This window comes from Trichophyton rubrum (assembly GCF_000151425.1).
Source record: "Trichophyton rubrum CBS 118892 genomic scaffold supercont2.4, whole genome shotgun sequence".
Taxonomy (NCBI): Eukaryota; Fungi; Ascomycota; class Eurotiomycetes; order Onygenales; family Arthrodermataceae; genus Trichophyton; species Trichophyton rubrum.
In genome coordinates, this window is record NW_003456425.1 from 1,655,832 (window position 1) to 1,672,146 (window position 16,315).

Consider the following 16,315-nt stretch of genomic DNA (forward strand, 5'->3'; position numbering starts at 1 on the left):
CACACTTGTCTTGTGCATGACTTATGAAATTTAGAAATACCTCCAGAATATGTATCAAAATCATATCCAGCGATTTTTATGGATGGAGCAATTGGTCTTCTCGCAGACGTATATCCAATATTCTACTGTAATGTTCGGTGGTGGTAAGTACCAAGACTTCCACTTGGATATAACACCAGGAAGTGCTGCTGTTACTTTCCAGCATGATTTTGAAGATCGACCAATGCTCATATAAGGACGTCTGACCTTTCTTCTTTAAGAATTGGAAGTTATGTGCCTGATTATTTACATAATCCAAATTATGCCAAGACTTGTGGGATAAACCCTATTTGCAGCCTAATTGAGATTAGCGAAAAATAGAGTTGGATATAGCCTAACTCTACTGAGACATCGGGCGGATTTACAACGAACATGCAGGACGTTATGTGAAATAAACCCAGGTACGAAGTAGTATATACAGGTAGTGAGACTAGGTATTACAGTCGGTACTAACCATGAAATTGAAACAACTGCTCCGTACATTCAATTCTCTACATTTCTCGTTTTTCTACTCGAATACGGAGTAGCTGCTAGGTAAGTAGTCATGGATGTCTCTCAGCTCCCAGATATCAGCGACCAGGTGGTCACGCCAGACAACCCAGCCCGCGACCCAACAGAAGGGATGGATGTCGACCGTTGCGTTGCTCTACACAACTACCTGGTACATTATGCCTGGCTGGCCCAGGGCCGTTCGCTGGATGCTCTGCGCCGAAATAGCTATACATATTTTGCTGTCTATGGTGCTGCTGCAGAGGCTCTTCGTCCTAGACTCCATCGGTCTCTAGAGGCTTTCCTGGACGCAGCGATTCTGCCTCTTTACCACTACCATCCCTCTGGAGCTTTGTTTTTCTATGCTCACTATTTCAATGGTCCGGCATATCTCTTTGACAACATTACGGCCGTTCTTAAAGATATGCCAGCAGATAGTCTGGTGAACCTCTATGAAGGTGGAATGAATATTGAATCTGGTGGCGGTTTGTTTTACCATCAAGGCTCCCATTGCGCTGTGGTTTTTATGCACATGGACGCCTATGACCAAGCGTTGCCCATTGAGGAGTATAAGGAGCTCTGGCACCCGCTTGAAACAGTGCTTTCTAGCTGGATCAACCTAATTATTATTGGCAAAGTAGTAGGCTCACTCCCTGATGAGCCAGGCTTATTTGACTGCGAGAAGTTCGGGTGTTGGGAGTGGCGGCCCTACAGTGTTATCCAGGTCGATACTTGTATTGCCGCGTGGAACCGGTTATGTGAGGCCATCGAGGCACGTATATTGCACAGCAAAAGTGGCAGTGCGGTTGATAATATCGATAATAATAATAACCACCATGGTTCAAAGCCGCCGCTGGTACCGCCGGCCGTCCTGGACGCTGCTTCAGTACCTGACCCTGGCTTTGCGCGTGCCTTTCTGACTCGTGCGCGACGGCCTCTATTCCACCGCATTGCCCCAGGGATTGTCTTGCCCGCGATGGATAAGGCTGGGTTTGTAGCGGAGCAACCATACACCAGCCTACCCCGCTCCTCACCTTATTCAATACCCCCCGTATGCCTTTTCCCCGCCGCCGGGGAGCATCCGGTTCACCTAATGAGCACAACGTGCGCATTTACTCACGACTTTAGTGCATCATCTACCCATTCAAACATTCCACCTCGAGTGAATGCCGGTGTCTATAGTGAGTCTGTTATGCGGAATAGCTCTGACAATGCGGAGGAAGGATTTCGGCTATTACTTCCCTTCAACTTCATGGAGCGTGATTGGGAAGAAACCGGGCTAGGCGCACGGAAAAGCGACGGGTCTCTTGTAGGAAATATAGGGAGCCTCTTTCAACATGGATACAAGCCTTTTGGTGGCGGCGACCGGCGGGCCCAGCGGTTGGAATGTTTATTCAATTGTTGGCGCAAGCTCATTGACGATGGCGTTTGGTCTGTTGGGGCGAACGGGGTAAATGGCACGCTTGATACATTTAGGGAGGCCGATGGAGAGCGTTGGAGGAACTATTATATCTCGCCGTCATGGTAATTTAACGTCAATACTCTATAGATATTAAATTTCACGGGTCTATACGATTGGGTTGACTACTCTATAGAAAGACATTTTGTTAGACTCTTACCATTAATAAATTGTATATAAATAAAATGAAGCATACTGCGTATATCTTAAGCGTGTGATCAGTCTAGAGAAAGTAGTCTGTGTTGCCCACTGGCCTAACTAACCTTGATATCAAAAGTAACTGTTAGTTACATATCTGGTACTGGAAGTGAAATAGTACGATATCAAAGTAACTTTCGGGCCTAACACAGCTGTAGATAGTCCGTGATATCCCCAAGGCATGGGCCGTTTGCAGTCTTTATCTTGTGCTGTATAGTCACCCCGTCATCGTACCTCATCCACTGATTCGTATTGTAGGTTAGCTAACGAACACCTGCAGTTTATTATAAGACTGGTAAATAGTGAGTGGAGGCCGCATTTTATTGGAAACAATGCCTGCACTGGTACTCAGTTTGGAAGCTGTTGTCCCATATCTGGTTATCGTGGCAGTACGAGTGCCTGGTGTTCTAGCTCCAAGTGCTATATAACGGCGCCTGTACCAAGTAAATATTGATGGATTGTCATTAGATGATATGACAGTTTACCCGGTTTCTTGTTTTTTGGTATATCATGGTTAATTTTCATAACATATCGAGCAATAGCTCCTAACAAATTGTCCCAATATCAAGCCAATCCATCCATCACCTTGAATGTTGTCTTGCTGCTGGTCTTCACGCCTCAGTTGCCTGCGTAACTCTCTTGATCGTCTTCTCAATACATTCTCGTCCATCTATCAATACAATATATGATAAGAAGCGGAAGATGCGGAAGTGCATATCAACACCGCATAATATACTTTGTTGAAGTCTTACTTTCCTCTTTGGGAAACGGGGAGAATAGACAGTCACGTGTATCATTAGCTATTATATAAGCAACAGAGTGGTATGCCAAGCAAAAATTGCAGGCTTAAAATCCTATCGTAACTAGGGCTTAGGGCTTGGACTCTGTTTTGTGCTTGCCCACATCGAGTGAAGCGAAAAAAAGCGACTTCGCGACGAACTTTGAACATCTTCAAACGCCGACAATTCTTGACGACGTCCGACTAACCAAGCAGCATCCCGTCGACGACAATGGCCTCTCGCCCAACTGTGACCGTCATCTCGGCGGAGGGTAAGCCCAGCGGCTCTACCCACCCGCTCCCTACCGTTTTCCTGGCACCCATCCGCCCCGATATTGTCCAGTACGAGATATACACCCTTTGATGCGGAAGATATTGAGAGATGGGACGCCTATACTGACTGCTTGACCAGGTCCGTACACACTGGTATCGCAAAGAACAAGAGACAGCCATATGCCGTGAGCGAGAAGGCCGGTGAACAAACATCCGCCGAGTCTTGGGGTACCGGTACGTGAACTGAGGTTTTCTTATTTGATATCGATGGGGAAGGGGTTGAAGGAAATAAATGTGGACGAATTGAATGCTGATCGAATGCTTCTGGATTTCAGGTCGTGCCGTTGCACGTATCCCCCGTGTCTCTGGTGGTGGTACTCACCGTGCTGGTCAGGCCGCCTTCGGTAACATGTGTCGATCTGGACGAATGTTTGCTCCTACCAAGGTCTGGCGCAAGTGGCATCAGAAGGTCAATGTTGGCCAAAGACGATTTGCTACTGCCTCCGCCCTCGCTGCCTCTTCCGTCCCAGCTCTTCTCTTCGCTCGTGGTCACCGTGTTGAGAACGTCCCTGAGGTTCCCCTTGTTGTCGACTCCAAGTGCTTCCAGGGTGACGCTCTCACCAAGACCAAGGCTGCCGTTTCCCTTCTCCAGGCCGTCGGTGCTGGTGCTGACCTCGTCAAGGTCAAGGAGTCCCGCAAAGTCCGTGCCGGTAAGGGTAAGTTGAGAGGCCGCCGATACCGCCAGCGCCGTGGACCTCTCGTCATCTACAACCCAGAGGTCGATGGCAAAGAGCTTGTTAGAGCTTTCCGCAACATTCCCGGTGTTGAGACCTCCTCCGTTTTCTCCCTCAATCTTCTCCAGCTCGCCCCAGGCGGTCACCTTGGACGTTTCATTGTCTGGTCCTCTGCTGCCTTCAGCGCTCTTGATGAGATCTATGGCACTACCACCACCGCCTCTGCCCTCAAGAAAGACTTCCTTCTCCCCTCCAACATTGTCTCCAACTCCGATGTCACCCGCCTTATCAACTCCTCTGAAATACAGTCCGTTCTCAGAGAGCCCAAGGGCGAGGCCAAGACCAAGAGAGGATGTGTCCAGAAGAAGAACCCACTCAGAAACAAGCAGGCTCTTCTCAGACTCAACCCATACGCTGCTGCTTTCTCGAAACAGAAGCTGGGCCAAACTGGTATCGAGACCGATAAGGCACCTGAGCGTGCTCCTGAAAGCTTCCATGAGCTCCTGAACGAGGCATAGATGCGTGATCTTGTTCTTTGAGTACCATACCAAAACTGTTAAATTCGATGCTTTCAAATGGGTTCTGATGCTGGGTCTGCGTCCTTTCTATTGTCAAATATGAGGTAGTTGTCATGACATAAAATGAACGCTCTACCATAATGAACTAGTATATGATATCACAGTATTTGTAATAATATCAATTGCCCTGTATAGCACTCCTCTACAGGCCAATCCTCCATCTACTCGCTCATGTCTCGATACTGAGAAACTGTTGATATAAGATCTGGTCTTCGAGTATTTTGGGACATCCCATCTGATGGTAGAGCGCCAGCTGCTCAGTAAACCCGGCATTTGGTTGGCATCTAGCCCGGCTGCCTCTAAGGACAAGCAGGGCGTCTCCAGGGGCCAACCTCGGACGAGCCTGGTAGAGCATGTATGCAAGAACAATTGTAGCTGACCGGGATTCTCCCAAACCGCTATAACTCAGGGTCAGAAATATGTATATGCAGGTATCTTCCAGGGGTAGGAGCGGGTATATGGTATCTAACCAGTGGACCAAGACAGCGCCTCCATCGGCAATGGCCGCCTTTATGAACTGAACAGCCTGCGGAAAATGCTGGATGATGTTCTCCTTGTCCTGGTCGATGAGGTCTAGGGTAAGATGCCCCCGGAGGCCGTCGTAGCTTTGCAGGCTGCTAATCGCTGATGGCCGCTCCTTTGGTCCCACGGCAGAGACGACATGCGTGATGTTGGCCTCTTTCAGGGCGTCCTGGTTTCGAAGAGCAAAGAGACTGGTTATGTATGCATTGTGGTTATTATCGCCTTCAGACTATGTTTGGATATACTCGTACTAAACCGTGGGACGGCTGTTTCAAAGCAACAAGGCCAAAACAAGCCACCAACCTGCCAATGTAGACGTTATATCCATCAACTCGATCCATGCCGGCAGCACAAGCGATCTCCAGCAAGAGCCCAGAGTATGGATCTCCAGTTTGGTCCTTAGGGCAACCTGACCTTCTCCTGGGATTCTCGAAGCTATGACGTAAAGTGACGGATGCTTCTGCTGCGCCCTTTCTCTTGTGCTTTCTCCTTCCGATGCTGAGCCAGCTAACTATCAATCTAACAGATGCGCCGCAGGACACGGTATCGCACATACACTCCCGGCGTCAAGGGGGTGCGCTGGCGTGTGTGGAGGAGCAGAGAGAATGTCGGTCTGGTCATCTCGGGCACTCAATCGCGTTATCTCTCACGGACGGGCATCATTTTCACCTCTCCTGCTAGGCAACTAACCAGCTAAGATACGCCTCACTGGTTCCACCTCGGATCCGCTCCAATGACTTGTTGACATGGAATAAGGCATATACGCAGTGCAGCAGGCAAGGGCTTTTGCCTAAAACTTTAGGCCTGGGATGTGCTGAGCGTGCAACCGTTTGTCTTCCTCAGATACCAGAGGGGCCTGGCAGTCGAGCCTACACCGTGCTGAGAAGAGAACCCCAGATCTAGATGCATATTACCTTGTCGATAGGCGTCTGAGATACAGATACGGACACTCTCAATCGGGGTTTTGGGGGCCAAAAAAAAAAAAAAAAAACAAACTCCAGAAAGTCAGTCTTTCCACTTCAGCGAGCAATGCAAGGAAGCTGATAAACTGGTGGCCTGCCTAAGACTGGTGGTGTCTTTCTCCTACGCTCTGTGAGCCTTGCATTGCCTTGAAAGGTGAATGGCATGAATACGAACGTGGTGTCGATGTCGAATTGCGCCACACTCTCCTTTCTGCTCACAGAGTCGCTAAACCTGGAGCTGGCCTGGCTGGTTTCGTGCATCACTTTTAAGTGCCAGATGCATGATGCGTATCATGCTACATATACGGCGAGCCGTCCAGTGCGAAAACGATGGCATGCCTGGAGCAACGTCTGCTTTGGTACCCTCCAGCTGGGTCAAACACAACACGGCGTATACGGGGGCCCGGACTCTTAACTAGAGTGACCCCCCCAGCAGGTTACCAACACCGTGCTGCTGGATGATCCTGCAATAATAAAAAAAGAGAGTCAACCATCGACCAACAAGTCACTTGGAATGGCCGAGGCATCAAACCCCAGCGTGTGCGTTTAGTTCGTTCGTAAATCTTCCGCTCCCACATCTTCGCTCCCGTGTCATGCGGCAGCAGAAGCAGCTCAAGCTCTCCCGCCGCAAGCAAGGAGAGAAGAGGAAGAGTCATCCTTGGATCCGGCCAATGGCCCTCCCAGCCAAACCACCCGAGGACCATCATATGACAGCTAGAAAAGAAAAGAAACGAGGGAAGAAAACAGTCAAGCCGAAACCTAACTTTTCTGGCTGGAATCCCACGGCTTGGGCCGGTGTGAGATCCAGCAGCAGGGTCTCCCGCTCCATCGATTTTCATTGCTTCCACAGACCGACCTCGATCAGCTTTTTGGAGCATGGGCTGCCAGTGTTGGGCTTTTATTTAAACCCTGCCACCCCCTGGCGCCCGCTAACTAGTTGACCAACCATGTAGCTATGCGACGGAGCCATGTCCTTCCTAGTGAGCCGCAGCCAGATACAGGTGCCTCCACCTTATAGCCATTGCTCTGGAATCTTGTCCTATGAAGGGCCTCCAAGTTTTGTTTTGCTGTTTATTAATGCAGACATATATTATTAGCATATCTCCCTTCTTTTGTTTCCCCCCCCTGTTTTCGAATTTCCAGCCATGACCAGGCAAGACGGAACTCAGGCAGATGGATAGGTAGTTATCAGCTACCTTCATAAAGCCGCCTCAAGAGTGCAACTCTGCGTTTGCCACGAATTTGTCTCTTTAGTTATTCGCCTGAAGGATTCCTGATATCAACTCCAGTTGGGAACTTGGGCCTCCCTTCTTTTTTTCTGACGCTACTTTTCTCCGATCTGTCTCTTCCCTCTGCTTCCCGGGGACAAACGAGAGCATATCGACCAAAAAGGATTGATTTCATGAGCCCGGTCTCTTTTTTTCTTTTAATATCGAGCTTGGTTTGTAGCACATTTTGCGTTGTCCTTTAAGATTCCTCCCTGGTTTCGCAACTGTTGTACTCTGTGCTTCACTACGGGAGTGCATCGTGTTTGTTCGCTTCTCCCCCTTATTACGGGCCCAACGGTTATACATGTCGATAAGCTAGAGGATCCGGGGGGCTGTTCCGAGGTTCTTTCGCTTGATATACCTTCATCTCTGTCATTTGGTTCTCTTTTTGATAGCAGTATCGTATCATTCAAATGCATCAGGTGCTGGAGTTAAAAAGCTATATCATTCAATATCTGGGCCTGGATAATATTACGTGTGGTCTAATACTCTGAAGAGAACAAAGCAACGGCAAAAACGGAGGGAGAGGCTCGAGAAAGAAAAAAGAGGCCTTTTATCCGGATTTCTGGCCATTTTGGTTGTCCTTCAGTGGTTGCTATCTGCCCTATGCTGATCCCGTGAAGTCCTCTATTGAGCCCGTGACCTGCCTATAGCCTGACTATCACCAACTCACAAAAAAAGGGTGCATCTGCATCTTCCCGCTCCAATCTCTGCTCCTGTATCCCTTTCTGAAGCACCTAGAGACTCACTCCTAGCAAGGCCACCTCCCTCCCTGGCTGCTGGTCTGAGCGAACACTAGCTGCTAATATAAAGACAGCAAACATACCCATATCTCTCTGTCCGCTGGCTCTCTAATCACCTTTCACTCTCTATTTGTCTCTTTGCCCCCCCCCCCCCCCTGTCACGCTGCCTGTGGTACAGAGATAGCAGAAGCAGCTATCCGAACGCGTCTCCCTTACAGAGCAAATACTGGAAATAGTTGGTTGAGTGCCTAGTGCAAGCTTTTATGTGCAAATTTGAGAGATAGAGACGCGTCTGTGGTCTCCTCGCTATGTCTTTCAATTTGCCAAATGCACTGGCAGCAGGGGCAGCAGGGAACAGTTCTGCCCCAGTGAACCTGACGCAGCTACCAAATAACATCCTCGATGCACTCTTGCCAGGTTACTCGGTCATCTCCGGGTTCATTTTCCAAATCACTGGGTTTGATGTCTCCGTTGTTGTGTCCCTGAGTGTGCTGATATTCACCCTCACCACGGCCTGGGTATATTGCTATAAATTTGCCTACTCCTTGCTCATGACTTATATGACCGCTTCCATTACCGTCCCTTCTCACGACGATATCTATGATCAAGTCATAGCCTGGGTATCAGAGCTGGCCATCGCCACTAGCAGCCGCTCAATGCGCGCCAAAAGCAAACGCCACATGAGTTGGGACTCAGAGGAAGATATTCGTGCAGATGTATCAGGGAAAAGCTCTCAAGACACACTTTTGAACTTCAGCAATTGGGAAGCAAAGATCCCTCCGCGATTCGAGCCACATTATGAGTTTTCCTGGTTCCGCCATAAGGGCAATTTCTTCAAGCTGTCCCGAGAAAAAGAGCAGGTTCTAAGCGGACGAATGGGCTTCAACATGGTTAGTAGTGATGAGTCTCTGACTATCACCGTACTTGGAAGATCCCTGCAGCCTATCAAAGATTTAATCCGGGAGGCGAGGGACGCATCCTTTGCTCGCGAGAGAAGCAAGACGACCATCCGCCGACCAGGTCCCAAAGAGTTTCGTTCACGTGGAATATACGCCTGGAGCAGAGCTGCTACTCGTCCTTCTCGGCCAATCGAAACCGTCGTCCTTGATAATTCTCAAAAAACGAAGCTGTTGCTGGACATAAATGAATATCTTCATCCTGCTACCCCAAGATGGTATGCAAATCGTGGAATACCTTATCGTCGCGGCTATTTGTTTCACGGACCACCGGGAACGGGAAAGACTTCCCTGAGCTTCGCTATAGCTGGTGTATTCGGGCTGGACATATACTGCATCTCACTTCTCGAGCCAAGCTTGACAGAGGAAGACTTAAGCTTACTCTTCAACTCCTTGCCTAGACGCTGCGTGGTCCTCTTGGAGGATATTGATACTGCCGGCCTGTCACGTACTGCGGCCACCGGGGAATCTTCCCCAGAAACGACTGAAGCAGCTAATGATGCCGCTGGAAACGTCATCTCCAATCTGAACACGGCAATTCAGCAGCCTTCCAATCGTGCCAAAAAGACGAAAAAGAGCAATAGCGATGAAGAGTCTAAGGGTATTTCTCTATCTGGTCTCCTAAATGCGATTGATGGAGTGGCATCTCACGAAGGACGCGTCCTTGTCATGACAACAAACCACCCAGATAAACTTGACGATGCGCTCATCCGACCTGGCAGGGTGGATATGATGGTTGAGTTCACCCTGGCCAATAGAGAGCAAATCAAAGAAATTTTTATTAGAATGTATTCCCCCGACCAACCCGGTGGTATCAAGGCAAAGTCTGCCTCAGCATCTCAGATAGAGAGGTCGCTTTCTATCCTCAACACCAAGTTATTCAACTCCGTCAAAGTCGAGAAGCCTGTCATCGCCCATGATCAGCCCTTATCTGAGGAGAAGAAGAGCGCGGAACCGTGTACAAATGCGAACGGAGTCGTCAGTGCCACCCAACAGGTTACCATCGACTATATCAACGAACTGGCCGTCTCATTCTCAGCTCTGCTTCCAGAGTATGTTTTTTCTCCTGCCGAAATCCAAGGTTTCCTTCTCACGCGCAAACGAGAGCCTCATCTTGCGGTTGAAGAAGTCGGTGCCTGGTGTGAAAACCTCATGGCCACAAGAAGCCGCCGCCATCCACCACCAGCACTTTCAACCTCCAGCACCGCTGTTAGTAAGCAGTCTGATAAGAGTGCCGCTGAATCCGATAATGAGGTGAATGCTGCATCTGCTGATGAGCACATCGGGAGTGATCCAGAGAGTGATGGTATTGCCTCCACCTAGTGGTTTTACTACACAAAGAGGGTTGACAATCCCCTTTACAACAACCTACTCTAATGTGCCTTTTTCAAAGATGATGCATAATTATCCCCCAATGACGCAGAGAGATTAGTTAATTGAGGTGATCCGATTGAGATTTATCTTCGCTTTTACTTATAGGGATTATGATTTATATCTTAAACGGGGGTGGCAATGTCGAACCAATAGCGGTTTCAGTCTTTGATTCTTTTTTCTGTACTGGGAAGCCTGGTGTACATTAGGAAATTAGATAAAAAAAAATTGGGGGATGGGCAATAATAACAATAGTGCGTTCTGCAGATTATATGGGTTCTAGATAGTGTATGTAATATACAATCATGACGTCGCGAACTCGGGCTTCGTCCAGGTAGTAATTGAATTCAAAGACAGCGGACATAATTGAAATAGCAGTGGTGATGTTAAAAGCCAAGAAGTGGTATGTCCAATAGAATAAGAATGCTCGTCCAGCTTCAACAGTTGTCATTGTGGGTAGGTGGCTCTAGGTACCGCCTAAGCCAGACTACTTGGCCCAAAGTAGGGTCCATGATAGCAGCAAAGTGAGTCATTTCATTAGTAACAGGGTATCCATTTATCCATTCGGTGACTTCTGATGGCATTGCTGCAACTTGGTTATCGCCGCATAGATCAAGTGAAACATTAAGACAGCAATCCACAGTAGGTCCCGATTGGCAGCCCGACTGACTCAAAATGGGCTCGGCTGTAGAATAATCGTGGGAAGTTGATGGCTTCTCTTGCTTCTGTTTTACCTTTTTCTCCCACGCACCCTGCATGTGGGCTCTTCGTTCGCCGCTGAGAAAAATGAGATCATCTAAATCCAGGGGTTCGTTCGAGGTGTCGATTATTCTGTCATCATGGCCTTTGTCATATTCAACAGCTTCTTCTTTCTGACTGGCCAAAGATACTCTCGCTAAGTCACTGTTGGTAGCAACCACGAACGATGAGGACTCTTGGATAACAGCGCTTCTGTGATCTTTCTCAAAAACAATCGCAGAGTTCCCATCACACATAATCAAGTAAGCTGCCGTTGTGGGTACACGGGGCAGATTTTCCGCTATCCAGTCCAAAGTTGTTTTCGACGGGATCCTTGATCTCTTCCGCCATAGTATTCGATCAAGCCAGGGCCGACTCCGGATATGATCTAAGTCTGGTGATAGGATGTATTTTCGAAGCAGTGATGATATCGACCGTCGCATACCTAGTAGCACAAGTAGATGGCTCCCGTAAAAACGATAATTGGCCAAAAATCTGCCTGAATTATGATTCGGACGGAAATTCAATGAAATGCTTAGCCCTCTCCTCACACCTGTTAGAACACCAACAAAGCCCACGTATGTTACACTTGTTGCAATAACAGTGTTACTCTCGAGTCCGCGAACGTACTCAAGTTTCACAATCAGGCGACGGAGATCATCCATATCCCAGTCGAGAGTACGAAAATGAAGCATTTTGGAATCGGTATCGTGTGGCAGTTTTGTCAAGACAGCCCCGCTGGTGCATCCCATAAGGAGATCGAGAAATACGTTTAGAGATACAAGAATATAGAGATCTATGCCTGTAGCTCTGGATATTCCTTTAATCTCTTCCGTCTCCTCGCGGGTATATAGTTTCCTTAGCAGAATAGGAGCGACTCGGTAGACCCATTTTTGGGAGATGATGCCGTCCAGGGAACTGACAAGCTCTTCAAAGATGTCGATGAGTGACCTTAGTCTCTGTCGATATAAAGAAGCTAAGACAACGTATCTTTCTGAAGGAGGGAGAGAAAGATCTATCCTGAACGTTGGGGGGATATCACCTAGCTCTCTGGGACGAGCCATGACTTAAAAGAGAAGTGTTTTCAGGCTGAGCATGGGTTGGACAGCAGAGAACGGATCGTTGACTAGCAATAAAAGAGCACTCGGTGAATATAATGGTTATATACCTGTATCCTCTGAAAATAGTACTTTGTGGTATAGGCAGCACTTAATGAGTCAAATCGTCCTGGAGAGAGTGAAAAGCTAGGAGGACTGCCTCGTTGTCTCACGCGAGGGATAAGGGCAAAGTGTCACTCCTACCCACCTGACACCAGCATAGCCATGATGTCTAGTGCCATCCAGTTACCTTCACCAGGCAGCATCATACTAGTAATTCCACTGCTTAGTAGCGAGCACGGCTGCGAATCCTTCTGCGTTCTGTCGTCTGCTTCGTTGTTCGCTTCTTCGCAATAATAATTAAATAGATGAGGCTGAGTATTCACGTGACGTAACTCTATGGCACGGATAAACATTTCTCCCACTGCCAGTTGCGCCCAACGGCCCCACCGACTCTTCGAACAAAATTCGGTATTTCGCAGGCAAAAATGGGCCATCAAATCAAGAAGCCGCCGTGATCTTGTATGTTCGGAAACCGAGATCAGTATATGCGGTTTATGGAATTGTCACTGACATTATATATAATATTATTAGTAGAATTAAGTACTATTTAAGAGCTCTATCTTTATGGTACAATTCACAGCTGTCCTGCGTCTTAGTTGGTTCCTAGGGGGCATTGTCCAGCATCGGAATTAAGGTTTAGTCCGGTCCATGGATCTTTGGTTTCCACGTGACGCTCATCGTTTACGACTTCCGGGTGGTTGTCTGACCTTGAAGGATATTATTACTCGTGTCCATTGCTATGTCTTAAAAGGAGATACCATAGGGATTGCATGGCCTGTAAATGTCGAGAGCTGCAACCCCCAATCCGACTGACCACAATGGCCGACACCGGCGCCAGGGAAGGGTCTCGAGCTCTTCCTGGCGACGAGGAGAGTATAGAACGGGAGTATGACTTGCTCTCGTCTTATGCTGATACAACAGATTACTACTCCCTTCTCGGGCTGTCGCGCGATCCCCCTCCTACCGATGCTGCGATTCGCTCTGCCTACCGAACCTTGACATTGAGCTTCCATCCGGACAAACAGCCGTCGCACCTTCAAGAGGCTGCCCGAAAGCACTTCGGGAGGATACAGGCTGCCTATGAGACCCTCATAGATCCGAAGAAGCGGGTTGTCTATGAAATGATGGGCGAGGAAGGCGTACAAAAAGAATGGGGTCCTAGAGGTGTTCTGGAGGCATTTAGTGAGGCTGAAAACATGCAGGTGGGCGTGAAAGCTATGGATAAAGCTCAATTCCGCCGGTGGTTTGTGCGTAGAATGAAGGAAAAGGAACGTTCTGTACTGGAGGATCTGGTCTCGAACAAGGTACTGCTGCCAACCTATCCCGTATATGGAATGCTGTATACTAATACACCTAACTGTAGATAGAAATGCAAGTTGGTTTCGATGCAACAATGTTCGAAACAACGGAAGAAATAATATATGTCAAGATTCCTAAATTGATGCCGTCCGGCCTTGCCCTTGGCTTCAGATTTAATATTCCTTTTCCTTCCATTCCTATATACTGGCTGTCAAAAAGGCATGATGAGGACGAGGATGGACCAGCGGAGAAAGAGAGCGCTGGCCCCGGAGATGACGAAGAGGACATGCAAATTGTAATTCATGCAAGCGCAGCTGGAAATCTCCGCCGGATGAAGCACGCCCATCCTCTCTCTAAAACCGGTGTGGACAGAGATATAGAGGTATGTACCCGGATTTTGGTCTTTCAAAATGTCCAACTCAGTATCTTACCTTTCAACAGCATGGATTGCCGCATCGTTTTGAGGTCAAAAATTTTTCTCTAGGAGCTTCCGTACACCATGCCGTACAGGACCATGAGATCAAGGATGTCCCGCTGAATCGCCTCTTGTTCCCATTTCTAGGCAACTCATCAATCAAAGTTGGAGCATCCCTACTTCCCGTATCCTCACTCAATTTAACGGTGCAGAAGGCCCTCACTCCTATTCCAGGAATATATCCTTTCCATGTCGCTGTGCGCACAGATATGAATTACGTACCCCTGCTTTTCCCACCGCTTTTTCATGTAACGGTTCAGAGACGAGTGGGCCAAGGCAAAGTTATGTTTTGCAATTGGTCCAGCGGATTCTTAGATTGGCCAATTTTTATCTCCAATACCTTAAGGCCCATGGTCAAACTCTTGTATGGTGATTATAAGACCTTGGTATTTCTAGTGGACAGCAAGTTTGAACTAGGGCTCAAAGTTTTTCCAGAAATGTCGATTAGAGGGACGCAGGATAAGCACATGGATGAAGATGAAGAAACGGCAGAGAACAGCAGGAGAATGCAAAGCATGCAGGATTTTAAGTCCGGCGGGAGCTGGGATTTTTTGCTTCATTCGTCACCAAGCTCCATACTGCTGACACTCAATTACGAGAAAGATCTTTTTACAGCTCAACCCGAACAGCCAGCTTTATCCCAGTGGAGCTACGAAGGTTACACTCCTACAAAAGAGGTAATCAACAGTCCACCAGTTCGACTAGAAGTCGAAGCAACTACTTCAATCGACCTCTCCATAGGTTGGATGATATCGGGTTCCCGCAAGGTTGGCAATTTCACCCGCATGGGCCTCGGTATTGGGATGCAGGGTAATATGGGGCTGGTGTGCTCAATTACATGGAGTCGATTAGGACAAAAATTGACCATTCCAATCGCAATCTGTCCATTGGAAGTGGTGAACACAGATATTGCTAGCATGGTAGTTATAGTGCCGTGGCTTACATACGCCCTTATGGAGTTTGGATTCTGGCGTCCACGGCAGAGACGGAAGCAGAAGAAAGCAATCGCCAAGCAACAAAGGAGAGTACAAAGACTCATGGCTAAGCGGAGAGCGGAAAGCTTGGAAGCTATTGAGTTGATGAAAGATCATGTCACCAGACGTCAGGACATGGAAGAACAAAGGGGCGGCCTGGTGATTCTTCTTGCCGAGTATGGATATATACCGCCTCAATCGACGTTCAACATTAGCAGGCCGGGCTCACGAGCCGACGAAAATATGGTTGACGTCACCATTCCAGTTGCGGCGCTTGTTGATCAAGGACAACTGAACATTCCACGTAGTATTGTCAAGGTATGTACTGTGCTGGTATGACTAACTTTGCACCTCGCTAACAGATTGTATATAGAGCGAGATCCTCGGCTTCAGTGACCCTGCTCCATTTATGCCGAAGATACTGCGTATCCAGTACATCTTTGGCTGGAAGAAACATTCCATTGAGATACCAGACGGTGAAGATGTGATATGCCCTATGCAGTCACATCTGGTATAAACTGGGCTTGTGCTCCGGTAAATTCTTTGAATATTACCATGCTCCGCAGCGACAATGCCATCTTCACCATCTTCGTTCCGCACATGATACAATTGTCACTCTCGAGTGTGATCGCTCCACAGTTGGATCCCGCCATGCGCCCCAGGAGGCGTAGGACAAAAAGCGCCTGTTAAACCTCCCTGATCATGATCTGAACCGAGACTTGCACATCTAGACCCACATCCCGGACTCTTCATGCTGCCATATATATATACACACATATGTCAACCAGCTATTATTGGTACCTAAAGTGCCCGGTCGCATTCTATAGCTATATTCTTATAATACGCGAGATATAGCTTCGTCCAAACCAGGATCTCTCGCCCTCCCTCCAGGCCCTCAACCAACCTCCTTTATTGCATCCCAGAGCTTCGAATCAAAGCTAGCCTGTTGGCACTACCCTTTGTCGGGCGACCCTGCCCTGGTGTGTTTGATACCTTGTTTGCCACGCGAAATATACCAATTATTCTCTTCTCACCGCTGTAATTATATTAACCAAATGTAGATACTTCCCCCCCCTCTCTGTCCCAAGAACACACATAATTCACACATAATGAGCCGCTTCTCCTTTGTTTCCCTTGTCTTCAAGGTCTAGATGAAGCTAGTACATAGCAGGCTCAGCCAGGCTTAACAGGCAGTGTTAGAATGAGGCTGTCATGCTGGGGGTCATGGTGTCACTACTACAATGGCAGGGCTCTCACTACAGTGTCAGTTGGCTACCAGCGGAAGTTCCCGAGAGCATA

General features: G+C 48.1%; 6 protein-coding genes across 6 annotated transcripts; 4 read left to right on the forward strand and 2 right to left on the reverse strand.

The window, feature by feature from the left end:
- Positions 1-583: 583 nt before the first annotated feature.
- On the forward strand, positions 584-2,056 carry TERG_04505 (uncharacterized protein; the record flags this gene model as incomplete). The annotated part of the gene is made up of 1 exon (XM_003235404.1): positions 584-2,056. The coding sequence occupies one exon, from the start codon at positions 584-586 to the stop codon at positions 2,054-2,056; it is 1,473 nt and encodes a 490-aa protein (XP_003235452.1).
- Positions 2,057-3,543: 1,487 nt separating this feature from the next.
- Positions 3,544-4,488, forward strand: TERG_04506 (60S ribosomal protein L4; the record flags this gene model as incomplete). Its single annotated transcript, XM_003235405.2, has 1 exon — positions 3,544-4,488. The coding sequence occupies one exon, from the start codon at positions 3,544-3,546 to the stop codon at positions 4,486-4,488; it is 945 nt and encodes a 314-aa protein (XP_003235453.2).
- A 229-nt stretch (positions 4,489-4,717) lies between these two features.
- On the reverse strand, positions 4,718-5,411 carry TERG_04507 (uncharacterized protein; the record flags this gene model as incomplete). Its single annotated transcript, XM_047748273.1, has 3 exons — positions 4,718-4,946; positions 5,019-5,261; positions 5,374-5,411. The coding sequence occupies 3 exons, from the start codon at positions 5,409-5,411 to the stop codon at positions 4,718-4,720; spliced, it is 510 nt and encodes a 169-aa protein (XP_047604250.1).
- Positions 5,412-8,351: 2,940 nt separating this feature from the next.
- On the forward strand, positions 8,352-10,322 carry TERG_04508 (uncharacterized protein; the record flags this gene model as incomplete). The annotated part of the gene is made up of 1 exon (XM_003235408.1): positions 8,352-10,322. One exon carries the CDS (start codon positions 8,352-8,354, stop codon positions 10,320-10,322), a length of 1,971 nt encoding a protein of 656 aa, XP_003235456.1.
- A 485-nt stretch (positions 10,323-10,807) lies between these two features.
- TERG_04509 (uncharacterized protein) lies at positions 10,808-12,172 on the reverse strand (the record flags this gene model as incomplete). Its single annotated transcript, XM_003235409.1, has 1 exon — positions 10,808-12,172. The coding sequence occupies one exon, from the start codon at positions 12,170-12,172 to the stop codon at positions 10,808-10,810; it is 1,365 nt and encodes a 454-aa protein (XP_003235457.1).
- Positions 12,173-13,951: 1,779 nt separating this feature from the next.
- On the forward strand, positions 13,952-15,533 carry TERG_04510 (uncharacterized protein; the record flags this gene model as incomplete). The annotated part of the gene is made up of 2 exons (XM_003235410.2): positions 13,952-15,334; positions 15,390-15,533. 2 exons carry the CDS (start codon positions 13,952-13,954, stop codon positions 15,531-15,533), a joined length of 1,527 nt encoding a protein of 508 aa, XP_003235458.2.
- Between the last annotated feature and the right edge of the window lie 782 nt (positions 15,534-16,315).